Genomic DNA, 21340 nt, shown 5'->3' on the forward strand with positions numbered 1-21340 from the left:
CCCCATTAAATTTACTATCGAATAACCTAAAAAAACACTACAGAATTTGATTCAGTCAGAAAGAAAATTGGTGTCAAAGTTTGAACTGACAGAAACACAGTTTGAAAGGACAGTCAGTGACAAAATCGCACTGTAGAACCACCTTGGAGTGAGAAAATGACTGTTTTAAGCTTATTTTTGGAATCCCTATTAAATTTCCTATCCAATAACCTAAAAAAAAAACAGTAACAAAATCAAAGAACAGTCAGGGAGAAAATCGTCTGTAAAACCCACTTGGAGTGAGAAAATTACTGTTTTCAGCACATTTTTGGAATCCTCATTAAATTTCCTATCCAATAACCTAAAAAAAAATGTAACAAAATTGGAACAGTCAGGAAGAAAATCGATGTCACAGTTTTAATTAACAGAAACACAGTTTGAAAGGACAGTCAGTGACAAAATCGCCTGTAAAACCAACTTGCAGTGAGAAAATGACTGCTTTAAGCTTATTTTTGGAATCCCCATTAAATTTCCTATCGAATAACCTCAAAAAACACTACAGAATTTGATTCAGTCAGAAATAAAATTGGTGTCAAAGTTTGAACTGACAGAAACACAGTTTGAAAGAACAGTCAGGGAGAAAATCGTCTGTAAAACCCACTTGGAGTGAGAAAATTACTGTTTTAAGCACATTTTTGGAATCCTCATTAAATTTCCTATCCAATAGCCTAAAAAAAAACAGTAACAAAATTGGAACAGTCAGGAAGAAAATCGATGTCAAAGTTTTAACTGACAGAAACATAGTTTAATGTGGGTCATTAGGAGTCTTTTTTTACTCTATTATTACCTACCTATTATCAAGAAATTTCAAACAAAATTCAGAATTCATGACAAACGATTCAAGGAAATTCTTCTCTGCATTCCCTGAAGAATATCAAAGCTCTTTCATAACGTGATTCGTCTTTTTCTGGTCGTTTTAACAAAAGCAATGCTTGGAAATGGAATTACTTTTACCGGACTTTATTAAAGGTTGAAGTAGCTGGTAAAGAGAAAAGTTACAAAGTGGTAACTGGAAATTGAAACTGTTTCGAATTAATCTTGTAAGTAGGAATTAGAGTGAATTGAGTAGTTGATATAAATGTAATAAATCTAGGATAAAAGTTGAATAGTTCAGGCAGATGCAAGACATATTTCTTTCAAAGTAACGTTAAACCTGCTTAAACGTTCACTTATGTTATACGTCTTGTGTAGATTTTTATTTTTCTTCGGTTTACTGTCTAATTACTTACCTTCCTGCAAATCCACTTTGGGCGTTAGATGCAAGATTCTCAGCTGTGAATAAGCCTGTTTACGCAAAACATCCCATAAATCTTGAAAACTGACTCCATTACCCCAGTCCAGAATATTAAAAATTCCTTGTTAACTTAGCTTTTTCAGGGTGGACGTAAACCCGCCTTAAATTTGCAACCTGAGCTTTATTAAAAGAATGCCCACCTGAATTTTAAATTCAATTTTAGGATAAAGTGGATCAATAAAACAACTAAAGTAGGCCAATTGATATACTGTATTGACAGAATCCTGAACGTTGTACCCTTCTCACATATAAATACGCTTAAAACTAGAAAGTTATGACTTATGTAGCTACTGACAAGATTTTCTTCTGTGACTCCCATAATCACATTAAAATATTACTATAGACTATACTTTAATGTAGTAAATATACGTGATTTTTACGGGATTGGAGGATTTTTCAGATTGAATTTGAATCAACAACGGCACAAAGTGACTCCAGTCCCGTAAAAATTCGGTTAATTAGTCACGTCCAGCTCTACTAAGAATGTGGCTGGATAAACTCTTAGTAGACAGGCGGCTAATTTAGAAGCCGCAAAAAAGTTTCTGCCGTTTTGTTGTGTGTGTTTTAAACTACAATTTTTGCAGCTTCTTTGTGGTTTTTGTTTAGAAAAAATTAATCGTCCGCTTAGATAAATTACACGCCAAAGTAGGCAACGCAAAAAAGCTGTTTATTAATAATACTGATAAACTCGTCAGCCAAGATACGAAGCGAAAGGTCTGGACCGGATGGTACAACCAAATGGCCTAAAGAGCATCTCAAAAAGATTCTAAAAAGTCAGTCTTGGAGGAAATAAACCCGATAAAAATAACATTTTCCTTAGGTCAAAGAGTTGACGTACCGGCCCGATTTTAAAAATCCAGTTATTTGTTTTGAATGGTCTAACTGACTACACACTATTTAGTTGATGTGAAACTCTAAAAGCACTAACACAAAGTAATTTGTTTGAAAACTGAACGGGAAAATTAACATTGAAAAGTAAATTAATTGATTATTAGGCCATTCAAAATCAAAAGGTGCAATTTATCGACTGAAATTAGCCCCATTTTTGGAAGATGCCCATTCGTTGGCAGCGACAGTTGGCGCCCCACAAATTGCACCGGCACGAGCTGTTATAACAGCAATCGTTCGGTCGGTGATCGCAATTTCCCCCTCTTCGAATACAAGCTCGTCTGAAAAGGTAAATTATTGAAGAGGTGTGACGTCTGCAAAATGGAAATTAGAAATCACTTTTACAACCACATCTAACTAAAAAAGTGCTAAGTTTAGTTATAGTTTACCGATCATTTCAACTGATAGATATCACCCTATTTTCTTTTGCAAATGATTATTAATTCACAACAGTATTTGATAGTGTCTTTTATCAACATGTACTACCATTAAACTATAAAGGAAAAATCTTGTCGATGTTGGGTGGAAAGGTTTTAAGTCAAAATTTTACATTTGAGTAACCGCCATAACAATTAATGTTATTCTCAACGAAAAAAAAAATCATTATTTCATAATTTGAGAGAGTATGATAGTCATCTTTTTATTTCGATCATCCACCCTACCGAAGTAACCTAAAAATTCCTGTTTAGCTTAGGTTAGCTTCTAACACGAGTAGTAATGGGTAAATTACCGGTAAAGTAAATCAAACCCACTCCAAGTGGGTTTTACAGGCGATTTTGTCTTTTCAAAAATGTGCTTAAAACAGTAATTTTCTCACTCCAAGTGGGTTTTACAGACGATTTTCACCCTGGCTGTTCATTCAAACTATGTTTCTGTCAGTTAAAACTTTGACATCGATTTTCCTCCTGGCTGTTCCAATTTTGTTACTGTTTTTTTTAGGTTATTGGATAGGAAATTTAATAGGGATTCCAAAAATAAGCTTAAAAAAGTCATTTTCTCACTCCAAGTTGGTTCTACAGGCAATTTTGTCACTGACTGTCCTTTCAAACTCTGTTTCTGTCAGTTCAAACTTTGACACCAATTTTCTTTCTGACTGAATCAAATTCTGTAGTGTTTTTTTAGGTTATTCAATAAGAAATTTAATGGGGATTCCAAAAATAAGCTTAAAAAAGTCATTTTCTCACTCCAAGTTGGTTCTACAGGCGATTTTGTCACTGACTGTCCTTTCAAACTGTGTTTCTGTTAGTTAAAACTGTGACATCGATTTTCTTCCTGACTGTTCCAATTTTGTTACTGTTTTTTTTTAGGTTATTGGATAGGAAATTTAATGGGGATTCCAAAAATAAACTTAAAACAGTCATTTTCTCACTCCAAGTGGGTTTTACAGACTATTTTCTCACTGACTGTCCTTTCAAACTGTGTTTCTGTCAGTTAAAATTGTGACATCGATTTTCTTCCTGACTGTTCCAGTTTTGTTACTGTTTTTTTTAGGTTATTGGATAGGAAATTTAATAGGGATTCCAAAAATATGCTTAAAACTGTCATTTTCTCACTCCAAGTTGGTTCTACAGGCGATTTTGTCACTGACTGTCCTTTCAAACTGTGTTTCTGTCAGTTAAAACTTTGACATCGATTTTCTTTCTGACTCAATCATATTCTGTAGTGTTTTTTTAGGTTATTCGATAGGAAATTTAATGGGGATTCCAAAAATATGCTTAAAACAGTCATTTTCTCACTCCAAGTTGGTTCTACAGGCGATTTTGTCACTAACTGTCCTTTCAAACTGTGTTTCTGTCAGTTAACACTTTGACATCGATTTTCTTCCTGACTGTTCCAATTTTGTTACTGTTTTTTTCAGGTTATTGGATAGGAAATTTAATGAGGATTCCAAAAATGTGCTTAAAACAGTAATTTTCTGACTCCAAGTGGGTTTTACAGACGATTTTCTCCCTGGCTGTTCTTTCAAACTGTGTTTCTGTTAGTTAAAACTGTGACATCGATTTTCTTCGAGACTGTTCCAATTTTGTTAGTGTTATTTTTTAGGTTATTGGATAGGAAATTTAATAGGGATTCCAAAAATAAGCTTAAAACAGCCACTTTCTCACTCCAAGTTGGTTCTACAGGCGATTTTGTCACTGACTGTCCTTTCAAACTGTGTTTCTGTCAGTTAAAAGTGTGACATCGATTTTCTTCCTGACTGTTCCAATTTTGTTACTGTTTTTTTTAGGTTATTGGATAGGGAATTTAATGGGGATTCCAAAAATAAACTTAAAACAGTAATTTTCTCATTCCAAGTGGGTTTTACAGACGATTTTCTCCCTGACTGTTATTTCAAACTGTGTTTCTGTCAGTTAAAACTTTGACATCGATTTTCTTCCTGACTGTTCCAATTTTGTGGCTGTTTTTTTAGGTTATTGGATAGGAAATTTAATGAGGATTCCAAAAATGTGCTTAAAACAGTAATTTTCTCACTCCAAGTGGGTTTTACAGACGATTTTCTCCCTGACTGTTCTTTCAAACTGTGTTTCTGTCAGTTCAAACTTTGACATCGATTTTCTTCCTGACTGTTCCAATTTTGTTGCTGTTTTTTTAGGTTATTCGATAGGAAATTTAATGGGGATTCCAAAAATGTGCTTAAAGCAGTAATTTTCTTACTCCAAGTTGGTTTTATAGGCGATTTTGTCACTGACTGTCCTTTCAAACTGTGTTTCTACCAGTTCAAACTTTGACACTGCTTTTCTTCCTGATTGTACCAATTTTGTTTCTGTTTTTTTTAGGTTATTGGATAGGAAATTTATTGGGGATTCCAAAAATAAGCTTAAAACCGTCATTTTCTCAATTCAAGTGAGTTTTACTCCGTCGCTGACTGTCCTTTCAAAATGTGTTTCTGTCAGTTAAAACTTTGTGTTTCTTTTAGGTTATTAGATAGAAAAAATTTTGTTTAGATCCGTAAATTTACTGGTCAAATTGGAATCTACTGGTGAAATTCAAATCTTACTTTTTCAATTTTACTTTATGTTACCGGTAAAAAAAACCGATCCCGGTAAATTTACGCCTCTGATTAGTTATTACAGAACTATTAATGCTATTCTCAATAAAAAAATTGATTTAATATGTAGGTAATAATTTTAAAAACATTATTTCATAATTTAGGGGAGTATGATTGTCATATGTACCGCAAACATCAAGCTGAACAGGGCTTTTAGGTTAGGTTAAGTTAGTTTATATTCTAACAGGAGGTTTACAAAAATACTTTCCCATTAATATATGTAGTTTTAATCGTGTTTTTATTAATTCTTTTAGTGATTGTTCAATTATTTCAGTACTAAAACCCAAATGGTGTGGCGTTTAACTGAAGCTAATAAATTATACAGCAATTTAAAAAACTGTTAATTACCGGTTAAGTAATCTGTACTGAATTGATTGGTCCTAAATTAAATTGACACTTTAATTTTCGAGCTTACTGAATTATAAATGTCCCATCCATTAACGAAATCCACCAAATGGATTTTCCAATCAAAAAATCCAAATTTTAATTACTTTATCAGTCTACCTCGTTACGGATTCACGTTAAGCACCACAACCAGGTTATGACAAGCTTAAAAAAGTTAATTACCCACGATATGGTGACACGTACTGTTATTGTTACAATTTGGATGTCAAAACAAGCCGTATATTTTAATTAACAACTTTACTGTGGAGGTTGTTATTGACCTTTATTAGGTTCATGTCCGCTGTCTATCAGTTGAAATGACCTAATATTACTAACACATAACTATGCTAATATCCAACAAACATGCACATTTGAATACATTTGGTCAAACTTGCCACTACTAATGTTGATTTAATACACTGGATGTGGTTATAATAATTGACTTCAACTTTTCAAGAAACTAAAAGCAAATGCAGGGATTTGGCAAAGCAACAAGCACTTTTATACTGATCATAATTTACTACTTCAGATTTTGTCGAGTGACTTTACGTCCCCAGCATACATCATTTTTGTTTTACAATTCCTTCAAGAGGCTCTTAAATTTCATGATTTAACCTGGCAAAAAGCGGAAACTACGGCGAAATAAAACTCTCAGGAAAAAACCTTACGAGCCCTTCATTGGGGTTGCGTAAGGGCAACATAAAAACACTTTACGACTTAACTACATCAAAACAAAAAGCAATATCGAAACTTACTTTTGTGTGGGCTGCAGGATTTCGTCGATGGAATTTTCAGAATAATCATCCTCTGTGGTTTGGTATGCCTGATCTGAAAATTAAGAAGGGAGTTATTCAAAGATGGCAACAATACTGTTTTTCATTAAAACACACAAATAGCTCGTTATCATGTTAATGAAACTTTAGGGAGAAGGGTGTGATGTAATTAATTCCTCCACGAAATTGAACTTTTTGAAGACAAGTTTCATTAACGCCAAGAAAACCGGTAAGGCTTGAAAAGGGCAGTTTGAGGTGGGGTTTCCATTACCACAAAACCTTTTGAGTCTAGTCTTTCAAAGGAGAATTTTTCTAAAATACCAGCTTAATTTCCCTTCGTAATTATTCTCATTAAGGTCGCAATTTCTTCGTTTATTCTCATAAATGTCGTAGTTAATCAGCTGCTTTTAGAAAACAACATGCAAAAACTAATTTTCATTAATTACGCCCCGCGTTCGGCTTTGTTGGTATTTAGACGTAAATCTCCGAGCGAAATTGTTGCTTTTTAACCCTGTTTGCCTCCCTTAATACTCGTTTGGATCGTAAAATTTTATTAAAAGCTACGCAAGCAATATGTCTTTGAAATGAGCTATTTAGAAGGGCTTTCCTTTTTTGTGGGCTGTACTTTTCGAGTAAACAATAAGATATTCGAGAAAATAATGGTCAAAACAGCAAAAGTTAAACAAAACAGAACGCAAACACCAATTCAATTATCATTTAATTAAAATAATTTGGTTTGAAAATTTTATTGGCCCTTCTGGATGTTTGTTATTAAATTGAACGTTAACAATTTAAGTAAAGTAAACTTCTAAAACTATAAAAATGTAACATACATTTTGTTGAGTACATTTTAGTGTTGAACAACCTAAAATACCTCTCCCAAACTCTACCATTTAGTGTACTATTAAATGGATTTGCTGAATCTTTATATTAATATGCAACATACCCATTATTTAAAAAAATGAATTTGCTTCTAAAATAAATTTTATTAAATGTAATCTCCCCATTAAAATGAGAGCTTTATCGCGTTACCAGTTTAAAAACAAGCTTTCCGGGAATATCAGTTGTTTTCTGTAATTTTTCCATTTTCAAAGTTCCTAAGCTCTTAATTGTATTTTACGCTTTCATTTCTCAAGTAAACGTCCGCCAAACAGTTTTTAAAATATTTATTGTGCAAGCAATTGCAAGGGCATGATTTTCTTCCTGACTGTTCCAATTTTGTTACTGTTTTTTTTAGGTTATTGGATAGGAAATTTAATGGGGATTCCAAAAATAAGCTTAAAGCAGTCATTTTCTCACTCCAAGTTGGTTTTACAGACGATTTTGTCACTGACTGTCCTTTCAAACTGTGTTTCTGTCAGTTAAAACTTTGACATCGATTTTCTTCCTGACTGTTCCAATTTTGTTACTGTTTTTTTTTAGGTTATTGGATAGGAAATTTAATGGGGATTCCAAAAATAAACTTAAAACAGTCATTTTCTCACTCCAAGTGGGTTTTACAGACTATTTTCTCCCTGACTGTTCTTTCAAACTGTTTTTCTGTCAGTTCCAAACTTTGACACCAATTTTCTTTCTGACTGCATCAAATTCTGTAGTGTTTTTTTAGGTTATTGGATAGGAAATTTAATAGGGATTCCGAAAATAAGCACAATACATTTTGTTTACATTTTAGTGTTGAACAACCTAAAATACCTCTCCCAAACTCTACCATTTAGTGTACTATTAAATGGATTTGCTGAATCTTTATATTAATATGCAACCTACCCAGTATTTACAAAAATAAATTTGCTTCTAAAAGAACCTTTATTAAATGTAGTCTTACCGTAAAATTTTGTAGTCTACCAGTTAAAAAACAAGCTTTCCGGGAATATCAGTTGTTTTCTGTAATTTTTCCATTTTCAAAGTTCCTAAGCTCTTAATTGTATTTTACGCTTTCATTTCTCAAGTAAACGTCCGCCAAACAGTTTTTAAATTGTGCAAGCAATTGCAAGGGCACGTTTTTATAATTTCTGAAAAATTGTCGCCATTAGGGAGATTAATTTCAGTTTGAACGGAATATAATACTAATGATATTTTAGTATGAAAACAAGTGAAATTTTTGTTTTAAAATAAAAGCAGGAAACATGTTTGTTAAGCCTTAACCTTGGTTTAATATTTTCTTGTATCTACTATTAACAAATTTGTAATATTTTTCTACTTCCTTCTTCTACAATAATGTAATGAATCCCCAGATAAAATCTACTTTCATAAGGTTGCTTTTCGAGAGAATTACGGAACTGATTGGCATGAAAGGGTAATAAGACGACTTGAAAACGATGCTAATGAAACATTTTAGCATGGAAATCTGAATAAAAGTCTTGTATGCCCTTCTTGAATAGGAGATTCAGGTGAATAAATTTACTTGGATATTTAGCAAGCTACTTTAGCTGTTTATTATGTAGAATAACTTAAATTAAATTAGTTTAGCACTTTTTTAGCATTTATTTTACTCTGAAAACTCTTCTCAAGCAAATTATTGTAATCATTTTATAGAAGTGGGTGTCATACTCTCATGAATTATGAACTGACAACAGCAGACTGGACTTTCCACTCCACTATCAAATTCAATGCAATTAAAGCTGCTAATGAATTAGTAGGATTTATATCGCGAACTAGCAGGATAAAATAAAACTTCTCGGAAGTGGATGTCTTAATTAACGGAAACAAGCTCCAGTTAATAAGCTTCCACGCCGGATCATTATCGATATCAATTCCTGAGCGGTGGGAGGTAAAATTAATTTTAAATGGGCTTTCTGGCAAAGTTAAGGCAATTTAGAGATTATCTTAAAATTCTGGATTTTGTTATGAAGTGATTTGCATTTTAAGTTTGTGCGAAATCTTTTAATCAAACTTTAAACTTGATTAGTTGAGTCTGTTGTGCTCCTACTCCTTTTTTTGTGTTTATTATCCTCGTTGATTTATCTAAAAAGTTGGGCAAGAATGAAAATAAGCTAATAATCATCAAAGCGGTTTTAATCCATTAAGGTTGTGATGTAATTGGAGTAGGTGTAGCAAAGTGAATTAAAGTTCCCGTAATGCAACATGGTTTATTGCATAAATCCGTATCGATTGAACGTGCTAATAGAATTTTAAATACAGAAAAATTAGGCTGAACTAGCTGCCAATAAACTAATAACAATATCTTGTCAACAATGTATCATTTAATTTCGGTTTATTTAGAGGTTTTTGTTTCATATTAGCTACCTTTCGGTACTGTAATTGTTTCTGTATGCAGACTGGTTGTTCAGTTACAAATTTCCATTGAAAGAAAAATATGCAATACGTGATCCAATATACATTTCTTCACTACCTAAAAAATTTTAATAATTTATCTGTCGTTCCTGAATTTTGATCAAATTTGCACCAAAGTAGAGTAAGAAATTCCTAGCAATAAAACGCGCCTGTATTCCTTGAACATCTGTCCTATTTTCTCAAGAAAACATCTTATTGTACCCTTGGGTACATCCATTCTAACAAAGCTGAACATGTATCGATTGTTACCTAATCTCGAGCGAATGCTTCATTAAATGCGGAATCTGTTCACAGACTTCTATGTGACCCAATAGAAGCCGTTCTGCACCTGATGTGCAGCGATTTAGACATTTCCTCTATTTACGGCAACAAGTTTGGACCAGTGCCAAGGATTTGCGATTTTACTTGTTGAGTTTGGAAAATTTTTCCATCCGGATTGATGGATAGGTAATTTAGCTGAAAATGAATTTCGATGCGTGATATTGACACCTTCGTTTGCTTCTAAATATTTTTAAAGTATGGTTGATGGAAATTGTGCTTGATTAATATGTACTTTTACTAGTGATTGGTGAAACCGGTAAAGTAAATATTTTACTTAACCAGGAAAAATTGACCAGTAAGGTACAAATACTGTGTTTCTGGCAGTTCAAACTTTGACACCGCTTTTTTCCCTGACTTTACCAAATTTTGTAGTAATTTTTTAGGTTATTGGATAGTAAATTTAATAAGAATTCCAAAAATGTGTTTAAAACAGTCATTCTCACACTTTAGAAGTTAGATTTTGTCCTTGACTATTCTTTCAAACTGTGTTTTGCAGTTAAAACTTTGACACCGCTTTTGTCCCTGGCTGTATCAAATTTTGTAGTGTTTTTTCAGGTTATTGGATAGTAAATTTAATGAGGATTCCAAAAATGTGCTTAAAACCGTAATTTTCACACTACAAGTAGGTCTTACAGGCGATTTTGACCCTGACTGGACTTTCAGACTGTGTTTCTGAAAGTTTAAACTTTGACACCGCTTTTCTCCCTGGTTGTACTAAATTTTGTAGTGTTTTTCAGGGTATTGGACAGGAAATTTAATGAGGATTCCAAAAATGTGCTTAAAACCGTAATTTTCACACTCCAAATAGGTTTTACAGGCGATTTTGTCCCTAACTACCCTATCAAACTGTGTTTCTTGCAGTTAAAATTTTGACACATATTTTCTCCCTGACTTTACCAAATTTTGTAGTGTTTTTCAGGCTATTGGATAGGAAATTTAATGAGGATTCCAAAAATGTATTAAAAACAGTCATTTTTACACTAAAAGTAGGTTTTACAGGCGATTTTGTCCCTGACTAGCTTTTCAGACTGCGTTTCTGACAGTTTAAACTTTGACACCGCTTTTCTCCCTGATTGTACTAAATTTTGTAGTATTTTTCAGACTATTGGATAGGAAATTTAATGAGGATTCCAAAAATGTGCTTAAAACCGTAATTTTCGACTCCAAGTAGGTTTTACAGGCGATTTTGTCCCTAACTGTGTTTCTTGCAGTTAAAATTTTGACACATATTTTCTCCCTGACTTTTCCAAATTTTGTAGTGTTTTTCAGGTTATTGGATAGTAAATCTAATGAGGATTCCAAAAATGTATTAAAAACAGTCATTTTCACACTAAAAGTAGGTTTTACAGGCGATTGTGTCCCTGACTAGCCTTTCAGACTGTGTTTCTGACAGTTTAAACTTTGACACCGCTTTTCTCCCTAATTGTACTAAATTTTGTAGTATTTTTCAGGTTATTGGATAGGAAATTTAATGAGGATTCCAAAAATGTGCTTAAAGCAGTAATTTTTTCACTTCAAGTGGGTTTTATAGGCGATTTTGTCCTTGACTCTCCTTTCAAACTGTGATTCTGGCAGTTCAAATTTTAACGCCTCTTTTCTCCCTGACTTCCAAATTTGGTAATGATTTTTCAAGTTATTGGATAGAAACATTACTGAGGATTCCAAAAATGTGCTAAAAACAGTCATTATCTCACTGCAAGTGGGTTTGACAAACAATTATATCTCTGACTGTCAAACTGTGCTCAAAATTTGCAAAAATCAGAGTTTAGATAAGTTTTCTTGCAGTATTCGATACAAAACGTGTTTCTGAGATTTATGGCAGTTATTTTGACAATGGTCTACCTAAAATATCCTCCAAAAAACACGTGATATCTGTCAACACTTTCAAAATTTGCCTAGAATTTGCAAGAATTACAGTTTAACACAGCCATGACAGGAAAATGACATCTTTTAACTTTTATCAAATTTCAATTAGACCCATAAATTTACTGGTAAAATTGGTAAATTTTCTTGCTGGTAACTGACCAGTCACTATAAATACCTATAAGCCCGTCATTAATTTTTACTCTAATGTCGTTTAAAGCTGTGAAATCGTATATCAAAACAGCATTGACATTTCGCAATTACACATTGATAAAATGATAAATTGTCACATACCATCACACATTCTAATTGCTTTCCTGACCGATTTGTACGCAAAAATTGTCATGATATGAAATATGCGACCGTGCAATCCAAATAATCAATATTCAATGTTAACAACAGCGTCAGGATTGCTTTCTGTACGGTATTAAATGGGAAAAGATCCAGAGACAATTTCCACTCGAAGAACGATTTCCAGCTGAACAAATTAATCCATTTCTGCGGGCGACGTAGTTTATCCACAGTCGGAAACAAAAGAGCAAAATTACCGGAAAAGCCACTCCGGCTTTCGCCCATGAAAATTTCAGTTACTGTAACTGAAACCTGGCAGTTAATTTAGATTAATAGAAGAAATCGTGCTGAACATTTATGGGGCTTTGTCCCGACTAAGAAGCACTTGTAGTTTCAATTTTTTTATTAATACATTATAGTTTATTATACAAAGAAGTCATGAAAATTTAACAAGACAGTCCAACTGAAATAATATAACAATATTAGGAATTATTAAATTCCTTTTCAAATTTTTCATGTTTTTTTTTTAAATTGCTCCTGTATACAAGATGTTCCAAATTGAAACAACTAAAACAGTAGATTCGTTATTTTTTATATCTAAAAACCTCTCATGTTGACTCTAATTTTTAAATTGTTTTGTGTGCCTTATACATGCTTAATTTTTCTGGACACCATGTACAAAACTGACTAAGTCATAGAAAGTGTTGTTGAAACTGACAAAAAATAATATTTAAAAAAATATACAGACAAATTGCTCCATTTTGCAGCTCTCCACCTGCCAAACTTAACAGCCTATTATTTATAACTGTATTTTATTTAACATTAGTTTTTTTAACAAATGAGGTAATTTAAAATTTGCTTTTAGTTTATGTTTTGAAAGCCTAGTTTTTCTAACATACTTTTATGTTAAATAAACCATGAAAAACAGTAATAATGTGTCTTAACAAGTTATCAGATAACTTAAGCTAAATTTTGAATGTGACAAATAAATTGCTAAATGTTCCAATTGTAAAACAGTGCAATCGGCCATTATAAGGATATTAAAGAAACTTGTATAAAAATTATGATCATTTGGTTGTCGAAACTATTGAGTTTGAGATTAATTTTACTTTAGGTATAGATTTTCCGTTACCAAATACGAAATGGTATTCACTAGTGAAACGTTACTTTTAAATTACTTCCTTTCTCTTAAGGTAGAACAGAAACTCAATTTAAATACGATTTTTCTAATATCACGTCAGCCTGCTTCATTTGAATTTCAACCGCGTCAAAAAGTTTCACTTTGGTTTTAATCTAAGAATGATCTCTACTTTCATGTCAGCTGACCTACTTTAGGCAGAAAAATTTCCATTTCAATCAATTCACTCTTCAACTTAGAGAAAAGCATATTTTTTAACTAAATAAAAATGCTTTGGCGTTGAACTGTAAGAACATAAAACTGGTAAAATATTCCGTGGACGTTCCAGATCAAATTAGGAATGCGGAAGGCTTGTTCCGTTCCAAAATACGGAACAAAATAAATAGATTCGTGCCGTGGTCCAAACTTTGCAATTACTGTTTGCGTTCCCTACATATCTGTATGTAAATTCCTTACTCTAACGTTGCTTAACTTTTTTTGCAGTGAAAATGGTGTTTAAATGCATTTTCAATGTTTTACTAAAACAAAGCTAGTAGAGGTTACATAAATTACTAGGTAAATTGAGTAATAAATTAAAGTTCTTCTTTTGTAAATGTAATTTCTAAATAAAAATTATCTTTAAAAGGTTTTAATGGAAAGAATAATCTGAATTTGCAAGAACGTGCTTTTGCATTTGCCTAACAAACACCTTTGAAACAATTATGCGTTTGGTGCTGCTGGGGATAATTGAAACGTGTCATTTCGGGATAAATTAAAGCAAAACCTGCTAGTTATACAAGATTTTACTGAAATCCCTCTAAGGCAGACGTTTGTGCAATGAAGAGAAACCATTTAATATAGCACATGTGGGAGTACTAGTAAAATTCTATTTTAGAAACTAATCCACTTAAAAAAAGTGAACTCAACACACAAGAAATTAAAGTTAATATGATGTTGTGATGACGTGGTGCTTTACAGTACAAATGGTATATTGTTTCAATAATCATCAATCATTGTTCTAACATCAAATGACACTGCATCTAAAAATAATATTATTTCATCTAACTTTCTCCATCTAATCTAATAAAGTTGGAAACTAAAAGAATAAACTAAAAATTGGAAATGAGATATTTAAGATACCTGTATACAACCAAATGGCTGTTATAATGTTCTCATTTACTGCTGAAGTGTTTCTGATAAATTAAACATTGGTGACAGTAATTATTGCTTTGTTTAATTGTTTTGAAATGATGCTGTACTTAAAAAATCATAATCTAATACATGCTTGTCATGTATTTATAAATTATGAAACAATTCAGGTTTTGCAAAAGTATGCTAAAATAAAACGCTTTGAATATTCAGTAAATGTGTCCATGAAATTTTTTTCCTCTTCTTTTCTTTCTTCTTTTATTTTTTTTATATTTTCTGTGGTTCTGCTTAGAAAAAGACCAAAAAAGAGAATTGAGTCTCAGCCAACAAACTGTTAAATCCACCTAGAGCTTTTCAAGTGAATTACCGATCTCAATAGAATTAAAACGTAATCCAGGGGCTTAATTAAAACGATGTTAATGAAATAAAAGGATTTAGATTTCCTGATTGAAATCTGCAGTATTAAATTAAAAATAATTTTCATACTTTTATAACAATAATTTAATTAAAACGTTAACTTAAAATATCATGTAAAAGTGTCACTATGTTTTGGAAACTACTGTATTTTTGGAAAACAATGTAAGTATTAACTTTGTCAACGAAAATTTGTCTCGATAAAATGAAATAAAAAATGCAATACATTTAGCTTGAATTAATATTCAGTACAATGTCCCAAAAGGGTTGAATAATTTACGAAATAATGCCCATTATTTTGCTCTATCGAGGGTTATTAACTTTATTACAAGTTTACTCAGGAGAAATTCACCCCTTAACTTGCTTGGGACGCGCTCACTAAATATTAAAGTGGTTTTTGATATTATACTTGACACATTTACATAATAAAAAAAATCATTAATGTTTTTCCTGAATTGTTAGTCTTGAAAATAGTCTTAGATGCAGGACATTGACATTAGATTCATGAAAATTGTCTTGAAAACTAACATTTCGTGCTTTTTACTTTGCTTTTCATTTTCTTCGAATTTTGGACTAATTTTAGTGCTTCAAAACTGCTTTCAGCTTGGAAAATCGAGCTTCAAGACTATCTTCACCAAGTTATTGACATAGCAAACTTAAAAAACAATTTTTACATTCTTCATAGACTTAAAATGGCATTCCAAGCTTTGTCACTATTAAATCGACTTTTAGACACCTCAGTGCTAAAAATTCGGATATTTATTAATCAACTAGACTGTTTTTAGTGTTTTAAGGCTGTTTTCAGTGCCTCAAATCGAGTTTCAAGACTATCTTTACAAAGTTTTTGACTTATCAGGCCTAAAAGCTAATTTGTCCACTGAGCATACTCTTGAAAATGTTACTTCAAGCTTCTTCACTATTAAATTGACTTCTACACTCATAGGTGCAATAAATTGTAGCATCTCTAAGAAATTCAGACTGTTTTTAGTGCTTTTTAAGACTGAAAAATCGAATTTAAGACTATTTCCAAAAGTCAAGTTTCTTTAGTAATAAAAGTAAAAAATGTTGGTACCAGATGGTACAATAATCCGCCTTGAGAACTAATTTTTAGAAATAAAATAGTCCGAAAATTTAATTTACTTCTAGACTTGTTGTCCAGTCCAGAAAATTCAGTTGTACACCAATTAAAGTCTTGAAAATATACTTTTGGACTCTCTTTAGTCGTAGTAAAGTCAGTTCTAGCATTAAAAGTCAACTTTTATATTATTTTTAGTAGTAAAAAATGAGTTTCATGCACAATACAAACAATCGTTGTCTTGATTTCCGGACTTTTTTTAGTTCTTGAATGCCAGTTTCAGACACTCAACCAGGATGGCAGTCTGAGAAAGCAAATCATAAGACCATTCCTAGTAGTAAAAAAGTTTTTAGACTATTCAGTACAAATTTGGACTTTCACAAGTCTTGGATGTTCAGTTTTAAACTATAAAACGATTTTCTAAATTGAAATTTGGAGGACTGTATCTTCCTTAGGAAACGTTTTTCAGAAAAATGACATAATGCAAATCAACCTATTTTTTGATTAGCTATCAAATGGTGAAATGGTGAACCCTGTATATTACATTTTCGTAAATACACATATAAATTTGGGTTTTCCACCGCCTTCAAAAAGTTACCTTGCTTTTAGTTCTATTAGCACCCCCCTAAATACGTCACTGTATTTATGGTAAAGCTGGTGTGCAAACAGAAAGACGGGGAATAATGGATAATTACGATCAATATAATATTATTCACTCTGACTCTGATTAATTCGCTTTGATGATTATATTTGTTTTTCTGTCTGCCAGGAAGTCAAATCTATTAATCAAAATCCTTCTTGAAGGCTTTCGAATCCGTTAATTAGCGATCAGTCAGGAAATTCACTTTTCTCAGACCGAGCTGGAAATCTTCAACTTTCACTTGTTAATCAGCTTTGTTTTTCCGACAATGCCGTAGTAGTATTGAATGACTTGCAATTAAACTTTCAGGTGAATTTCTGGGATAAATTATATGCTTATACAGTTTACCCACAAAATTTTTACTTAACTAGTTAAGCAACTCACTCCAAAGTTAACACGTACATAACCCACAGGTATGTGACACCCATTTTGTTTAAGGAAACTTTAATAAAGTGGTGGATGCGATAAATCTAACATTTTCACCTTATCCTTGGACTTAATAAATCTCAGTTTCCAACTAAATTTCAGAACTTTATTACATGATGGGAAAAGTTTGATGAAACGATTATTTCTAGATGAGGTGTCAGTTTGCCAGGGTATTGTGAAAGTTATGATTAAAATTGATGACCATTGAGAATGTACTTTAATTTTTGCCACTTTTAAGATTCCCCGGAATTTAGTTTCGGTTTAGTAGACTAGTGAGAGAATTGTCAAATTTTCATTCCAAAAGCAGGCAGGACATAGTTCTAGAGATGCTCTAGTATTGCAAAACTGCCAATCTCCATTTTTGAACTGATTTAAACTGATTTTGGTGCATTCAAGAAATAGACAGATTATTTAGAGTTATGCGAATTTTCCATATAAAAATCTATTTAAAATGAAACATTTGTTGCAAAAGTGAAAAAATTCAAACAGTTTTTACTGTTTTACCTAAAACAACAAAAATTGGAGATTGGCAGTTTGGCTATGAGACCACTCAATTACAATGATACTGGAAGTTAAAAAGAGACAAAATTTTGTGTTTTCTAAACAAACTGCATAGTTAACACACATTAGTTATCTAATAATTAAGTAGCAGACGTTTAATAAACCAAATATTTTAGTATTAGAGATTCTACCAAACTACTACTCAAATAACATAACCGGAAACTTTCCATACAAACACTTCAAACTTCGGACTAACGATATTAACTTTAAAAACTCCTATTAGACTCAAAGTTGTGGTACTTGTAGGAAAATGCAAATATTATCTCTGATCAGTTCATTTTCAAAAAGTTTTTTGTTTTATACTTAGTTTTCTTAAGTAACACAAAGTTACATCATTCAAACATATAGTCAAAAAACTTTTCGAAGTCTGAACAGTATAATCGATATGCAAATTGATGAGGCAAAATTAAAATATGTACAACGTTTCGACACACTTACCTTCATCAAAATATGGCACACTGGCTTGTGCCAAGACGAGCACGCAAGAGGCCAGCACGAGCCAAGCGATCTTCATGTCTTCGGTGGAAGACGCCTGATAGCGTACTGAGCGTCGCGACGCTGTTTCAACAGAGGACGACGTTTAAAAGGGACGCCCTTAGGTTTCGGCGAGAGCATGCGGTTTCACAGCTCACACCCACGTCAAAATAGGGAAAGTTTTTATGTGAATTGCTCATACATAAATTGCCTTTCATCGTCAATTAATTTGACGAACATTTAATTTGGTAAGGGTGCGAACCGCAGGCTAGAAATCCTTAGAAAGTAATTCGTTGGCTCAATAAGAAAAGTGGCAATCTCCGTTTTTTTTTAGTAGTGCGGAAAGTGATACTTTCCCGCAGAAACATTTCAAACAGTTTTCCATCATTTCTTGAGCCGCTCAAAATTGCGGCTTGACAGATTTCGGTCGTGACTGGCATTCCACGGAACTATGTCCTGACAGGGGTGCGAAATAGGGGTTTAGGGTCTATGAAAATATTTTCCTAATTTAGGGCCAAAGGACAATATTTCTCTGCTCATCGTGGATCTCAAGAGAATTTAGTTGTGTAGGAGAAAAATGAAAGCCACTAATACTCATAACACATTTAAGTGACAGTTTAAAGAAATAACTACTGGACTAAAGTATTAAAGTTAAATTGAAATTTCTAATTATTCTAACAGATTGCTTTGGTTAAATCCTCGTGTACTTTAATAGAAAGCAATAAATTTCAAACCAACCAGAAACATAAATCATAAATGACATATAAAACCACACAATTTGAATATCATTTTAAGCTATCTCACACAAAATTCCGAAATTGACTGCAATTGGGCTCGTGTGGGGGTTACATCCATTATGTAATATACCTGTAACATAAGGGATGTAAATCGTGCTTGGATATGTTTAGTATGCAGTGGGAGTAATAACAAAGAACAATTAATTCTCCTCGTTACTCTAAAATGGATCAAAAGCTGTGATAGTGTTTTGATCAATTATTGTCGAAAAGAAGTGCGAATCATACATTAAAGAGTTATGAATATGAGTAGATAAGTTTGCTTAAGTAAGAAATAAACTTTAAATGAATTATTGTTATAAAATATTATTCAAGGGCTAATAGGGTTTAAGACAATCAATTTATTATGACGTTTTGAAATTTTGATTCTGTTTTTAAAGTAACTTTTAAACTAAATTCTAGTAAGTGGGTCAAGAAGGCAATTTGTCTAGCCTCTTCAAAAGCAATCACCATAATACAAATATTTAATGCTTCCACGTGGTTGAATCACTCAACAATTTCGTCAAAATTAACGCAGAACGAAATGCAGGATAAACGTCGGGACAATAAACAAGAGATAAGTTTTACGACGTCGTTAAGTTGCAGCTAATCCGTCCTATAAAATTTAACTGTCATGCAGGTAAGCGATGTGTCAAACGCAACTACTAAATTGCCCTAGGGAATTATACCATATACTTTGAGATGGAAAAAGTAAACTATGTTTAACAGGTCAAAACTTAAAAATTAGTTTTTCCACTACTAACACGACAAACATATATCATTATTGACCGATTAGTAACTTGAGAAATTAGTTTTCTTTACTGAAATGGTCTTTGTTGAACTAGTCTGGCACAAACACAGCAAGAAGGGAAATATTATTGACCTAGGTAAATAATAATATCTATTAAGAGATATGACATATGAAATATACTTTACACAGATAAATTATATACAGGGTGGTGCAGTTTTAAATGTCAATAATTCACCATTCGATAGCCCATCAAAAAATAAGTTAACATACATTATGTCATTTTCCTGAAAAATGCTTCCCAAGGAAAAAATACAGTCCATAAAAGTTTAGTTTAAAAAATCGGTTTCTTGTTATAACTGTCAGACCGCTGGAGCAATATTTTAATCAAATTTAGAACAAATATATGTGCAACTAATACTCATTATGTGATGTTAATGACGTTTGTCGAAACTGTCCAGTGGTGTAAATACAGAAAGATGGTTTTCATGTTTCTGCTTTATTCTCTACGTCACTGTATATTTTTTTACTTGTTCAATTTGACAAAATAAGTATCTCTTATAAAATTCTGATTTGAAACTTGGTTTACGAGATAATTGAGTTATTACGTTCAAAACGAACCCAACCTAACTTAAAAATTTTCTTGAAAACAGTGAAAATTGACTTAAGAAGTTTCAAAAACGTCTTTGTAGATAGTTTTCATAGTTTTCAGACAAATTGAAAGACTTTAGTTTTGAAAATTGACTTAGAAACCAGTAAATTTACTTTGAAACGGTGAAAATTGACTTGAGAGGCTTAAAAACTGTCTTTGTAGTTAGTCGTTATAGTTTTCAGATAAGTTGAAAAACTTTAGTAGTGAAAATTGACTTGTAGCCATAAAAAACTACTTTATCTAGAATTTTTGACTACAAATTCACACATTTTAACCTTGAAAATTGTCTTGGACAGCAAAAAGTGACTCTGAACCAATGAAAAGTGACATTAAAAGCTTAAAATTTGCATTTCAAGTAAGTTTTCATAATTTGAAAATAGATTTCAATATTTTAGTCTTGAAAATAGTCTTAAATATAGAATATTGACATTAGATTCATGAAAATTGACTTGAAGACTAATTTTTCAAGTTTTTTTACTTTGCTTTTTATTTTCTTACAATTCTGGACTATTTTTAGGGCTTTAAAACTGCTTTCAGTTTGGAAAATCAAGTACCTATTAGGGTTATCTTCACCAAGATTTTGACATAGCCGACTTAAAAAATTATTTTAACATTTTCCATAGGCTTAAACATGCCATTTCACGCTTTGTCAGTATTAAATTGACTTCTAAACGCTTCACTGTGATTTAAGAGTGAAAAATCAAAATTTAAACTATTTTTATAGTAAAAGTAAAGTTTCAGACTCTTCATTGATGAAAGTAAACAAATTTTTCATTAAAAATTCTACGATATTAGTCTTAAACGCTAATTTTTAGAATTAAATTAGTCCAAAATGTTTAATTAAATAAAAATAAAAAAGTTTGAATTGAATGATCAGTTTTACACTACCTATAGTCAAAAAAATTGAACGCCAGTAAACATTAGTCCAAAAATCCTGTTTTTTGACTATTGACTAATATTCAGTGTCAAAAATTAACTCGTAAACCTCACAGATGACCAGATTTGAATCCTTTTGAACCATTTTAAACAAAAAAAACACAATAACCCAATTAGACATTTTGAATAACATCACAGACAAGCTAAAATATAACTTTGGAGGTTTGTGTCTTCCTTAGGAA

General features: G+C 32.0%; 1 protein-coding gene across 2 annotated transcripts; it reads right to left on the minus strand.

Moving 5' to 3' along the window:
- Positions 1-1525: 1525 nt before the first annotated feature.
- Positions 1526-18173, minus strand: LOC145735481 (xibalbin-1-like). Of its 2 annotated transcripts, none has more exons than XM_081989397.1 (3): positions 18014-18173; positions 6410-6482; positions 1526-2502 (listed from the first exon to the last, which is right to left on the minus strand). In XM_081989397.1, the coding sequence occupies exons 1-3, from the start codon at positions 18087-18089 to the stop codon at positions 2367-2369; spliced, it is 285 nt and encodes a 94-aa protein (XP_081845523.1). In that variant the 5' UTR covers positions 18090-18173; the 3' UTR covers positions 1526-2366. The 2 variants fall into 2 exon arrangements, with proteins under 2 accessions (XP_081845523.1, XP_081845522.1); XM_081989396.1 differs by having other exon boundaries at positions 1526-2535.
- Between the last annotated feature and the right edge of the window lie 3167 nt (positions 18174-21340).

The sequence above is a fragment of the Ips typographus genome, linkage group LG11, assembly GCF_016097725.1.
Source record: "Ips typographus isolate SLU linkage group LG11, UJ_Ityp_2.0, whole genome shotgun sequence".
NCBI classification, from domain to species: domain Eukaryota; kingdom Metazoa; phylum Arthropoda; class Insecta; order Coleoptera; family Curculionidae; genus Ips; species Ips typographus.

Bases quoted from the DNA above. Each gene is read 5' to 3' on its own strand.
- LOC145735481 (XM_081989396.1), bottom strand. From the start codon at position 18,089: ATGAAGATCGCTTGGCTCGTGCTGGCCTCTTGCGTGCTCGTCTTGGCA. The intron at 6,483-18,013 runs GTAAGTGTGTCG...CTTAATTTTCAG, and splicing joins TGTGCCATATTTTGATGAAG to ATCAGGCATACCAAACCACA. The intron at 2,536-6,409 runs GTAAGTTTCGAT...TCCATTTTGCAG, and splicing joins ATCCTGCAGCCCACACAAAA to ACGTCACACCTCTTCAATAA.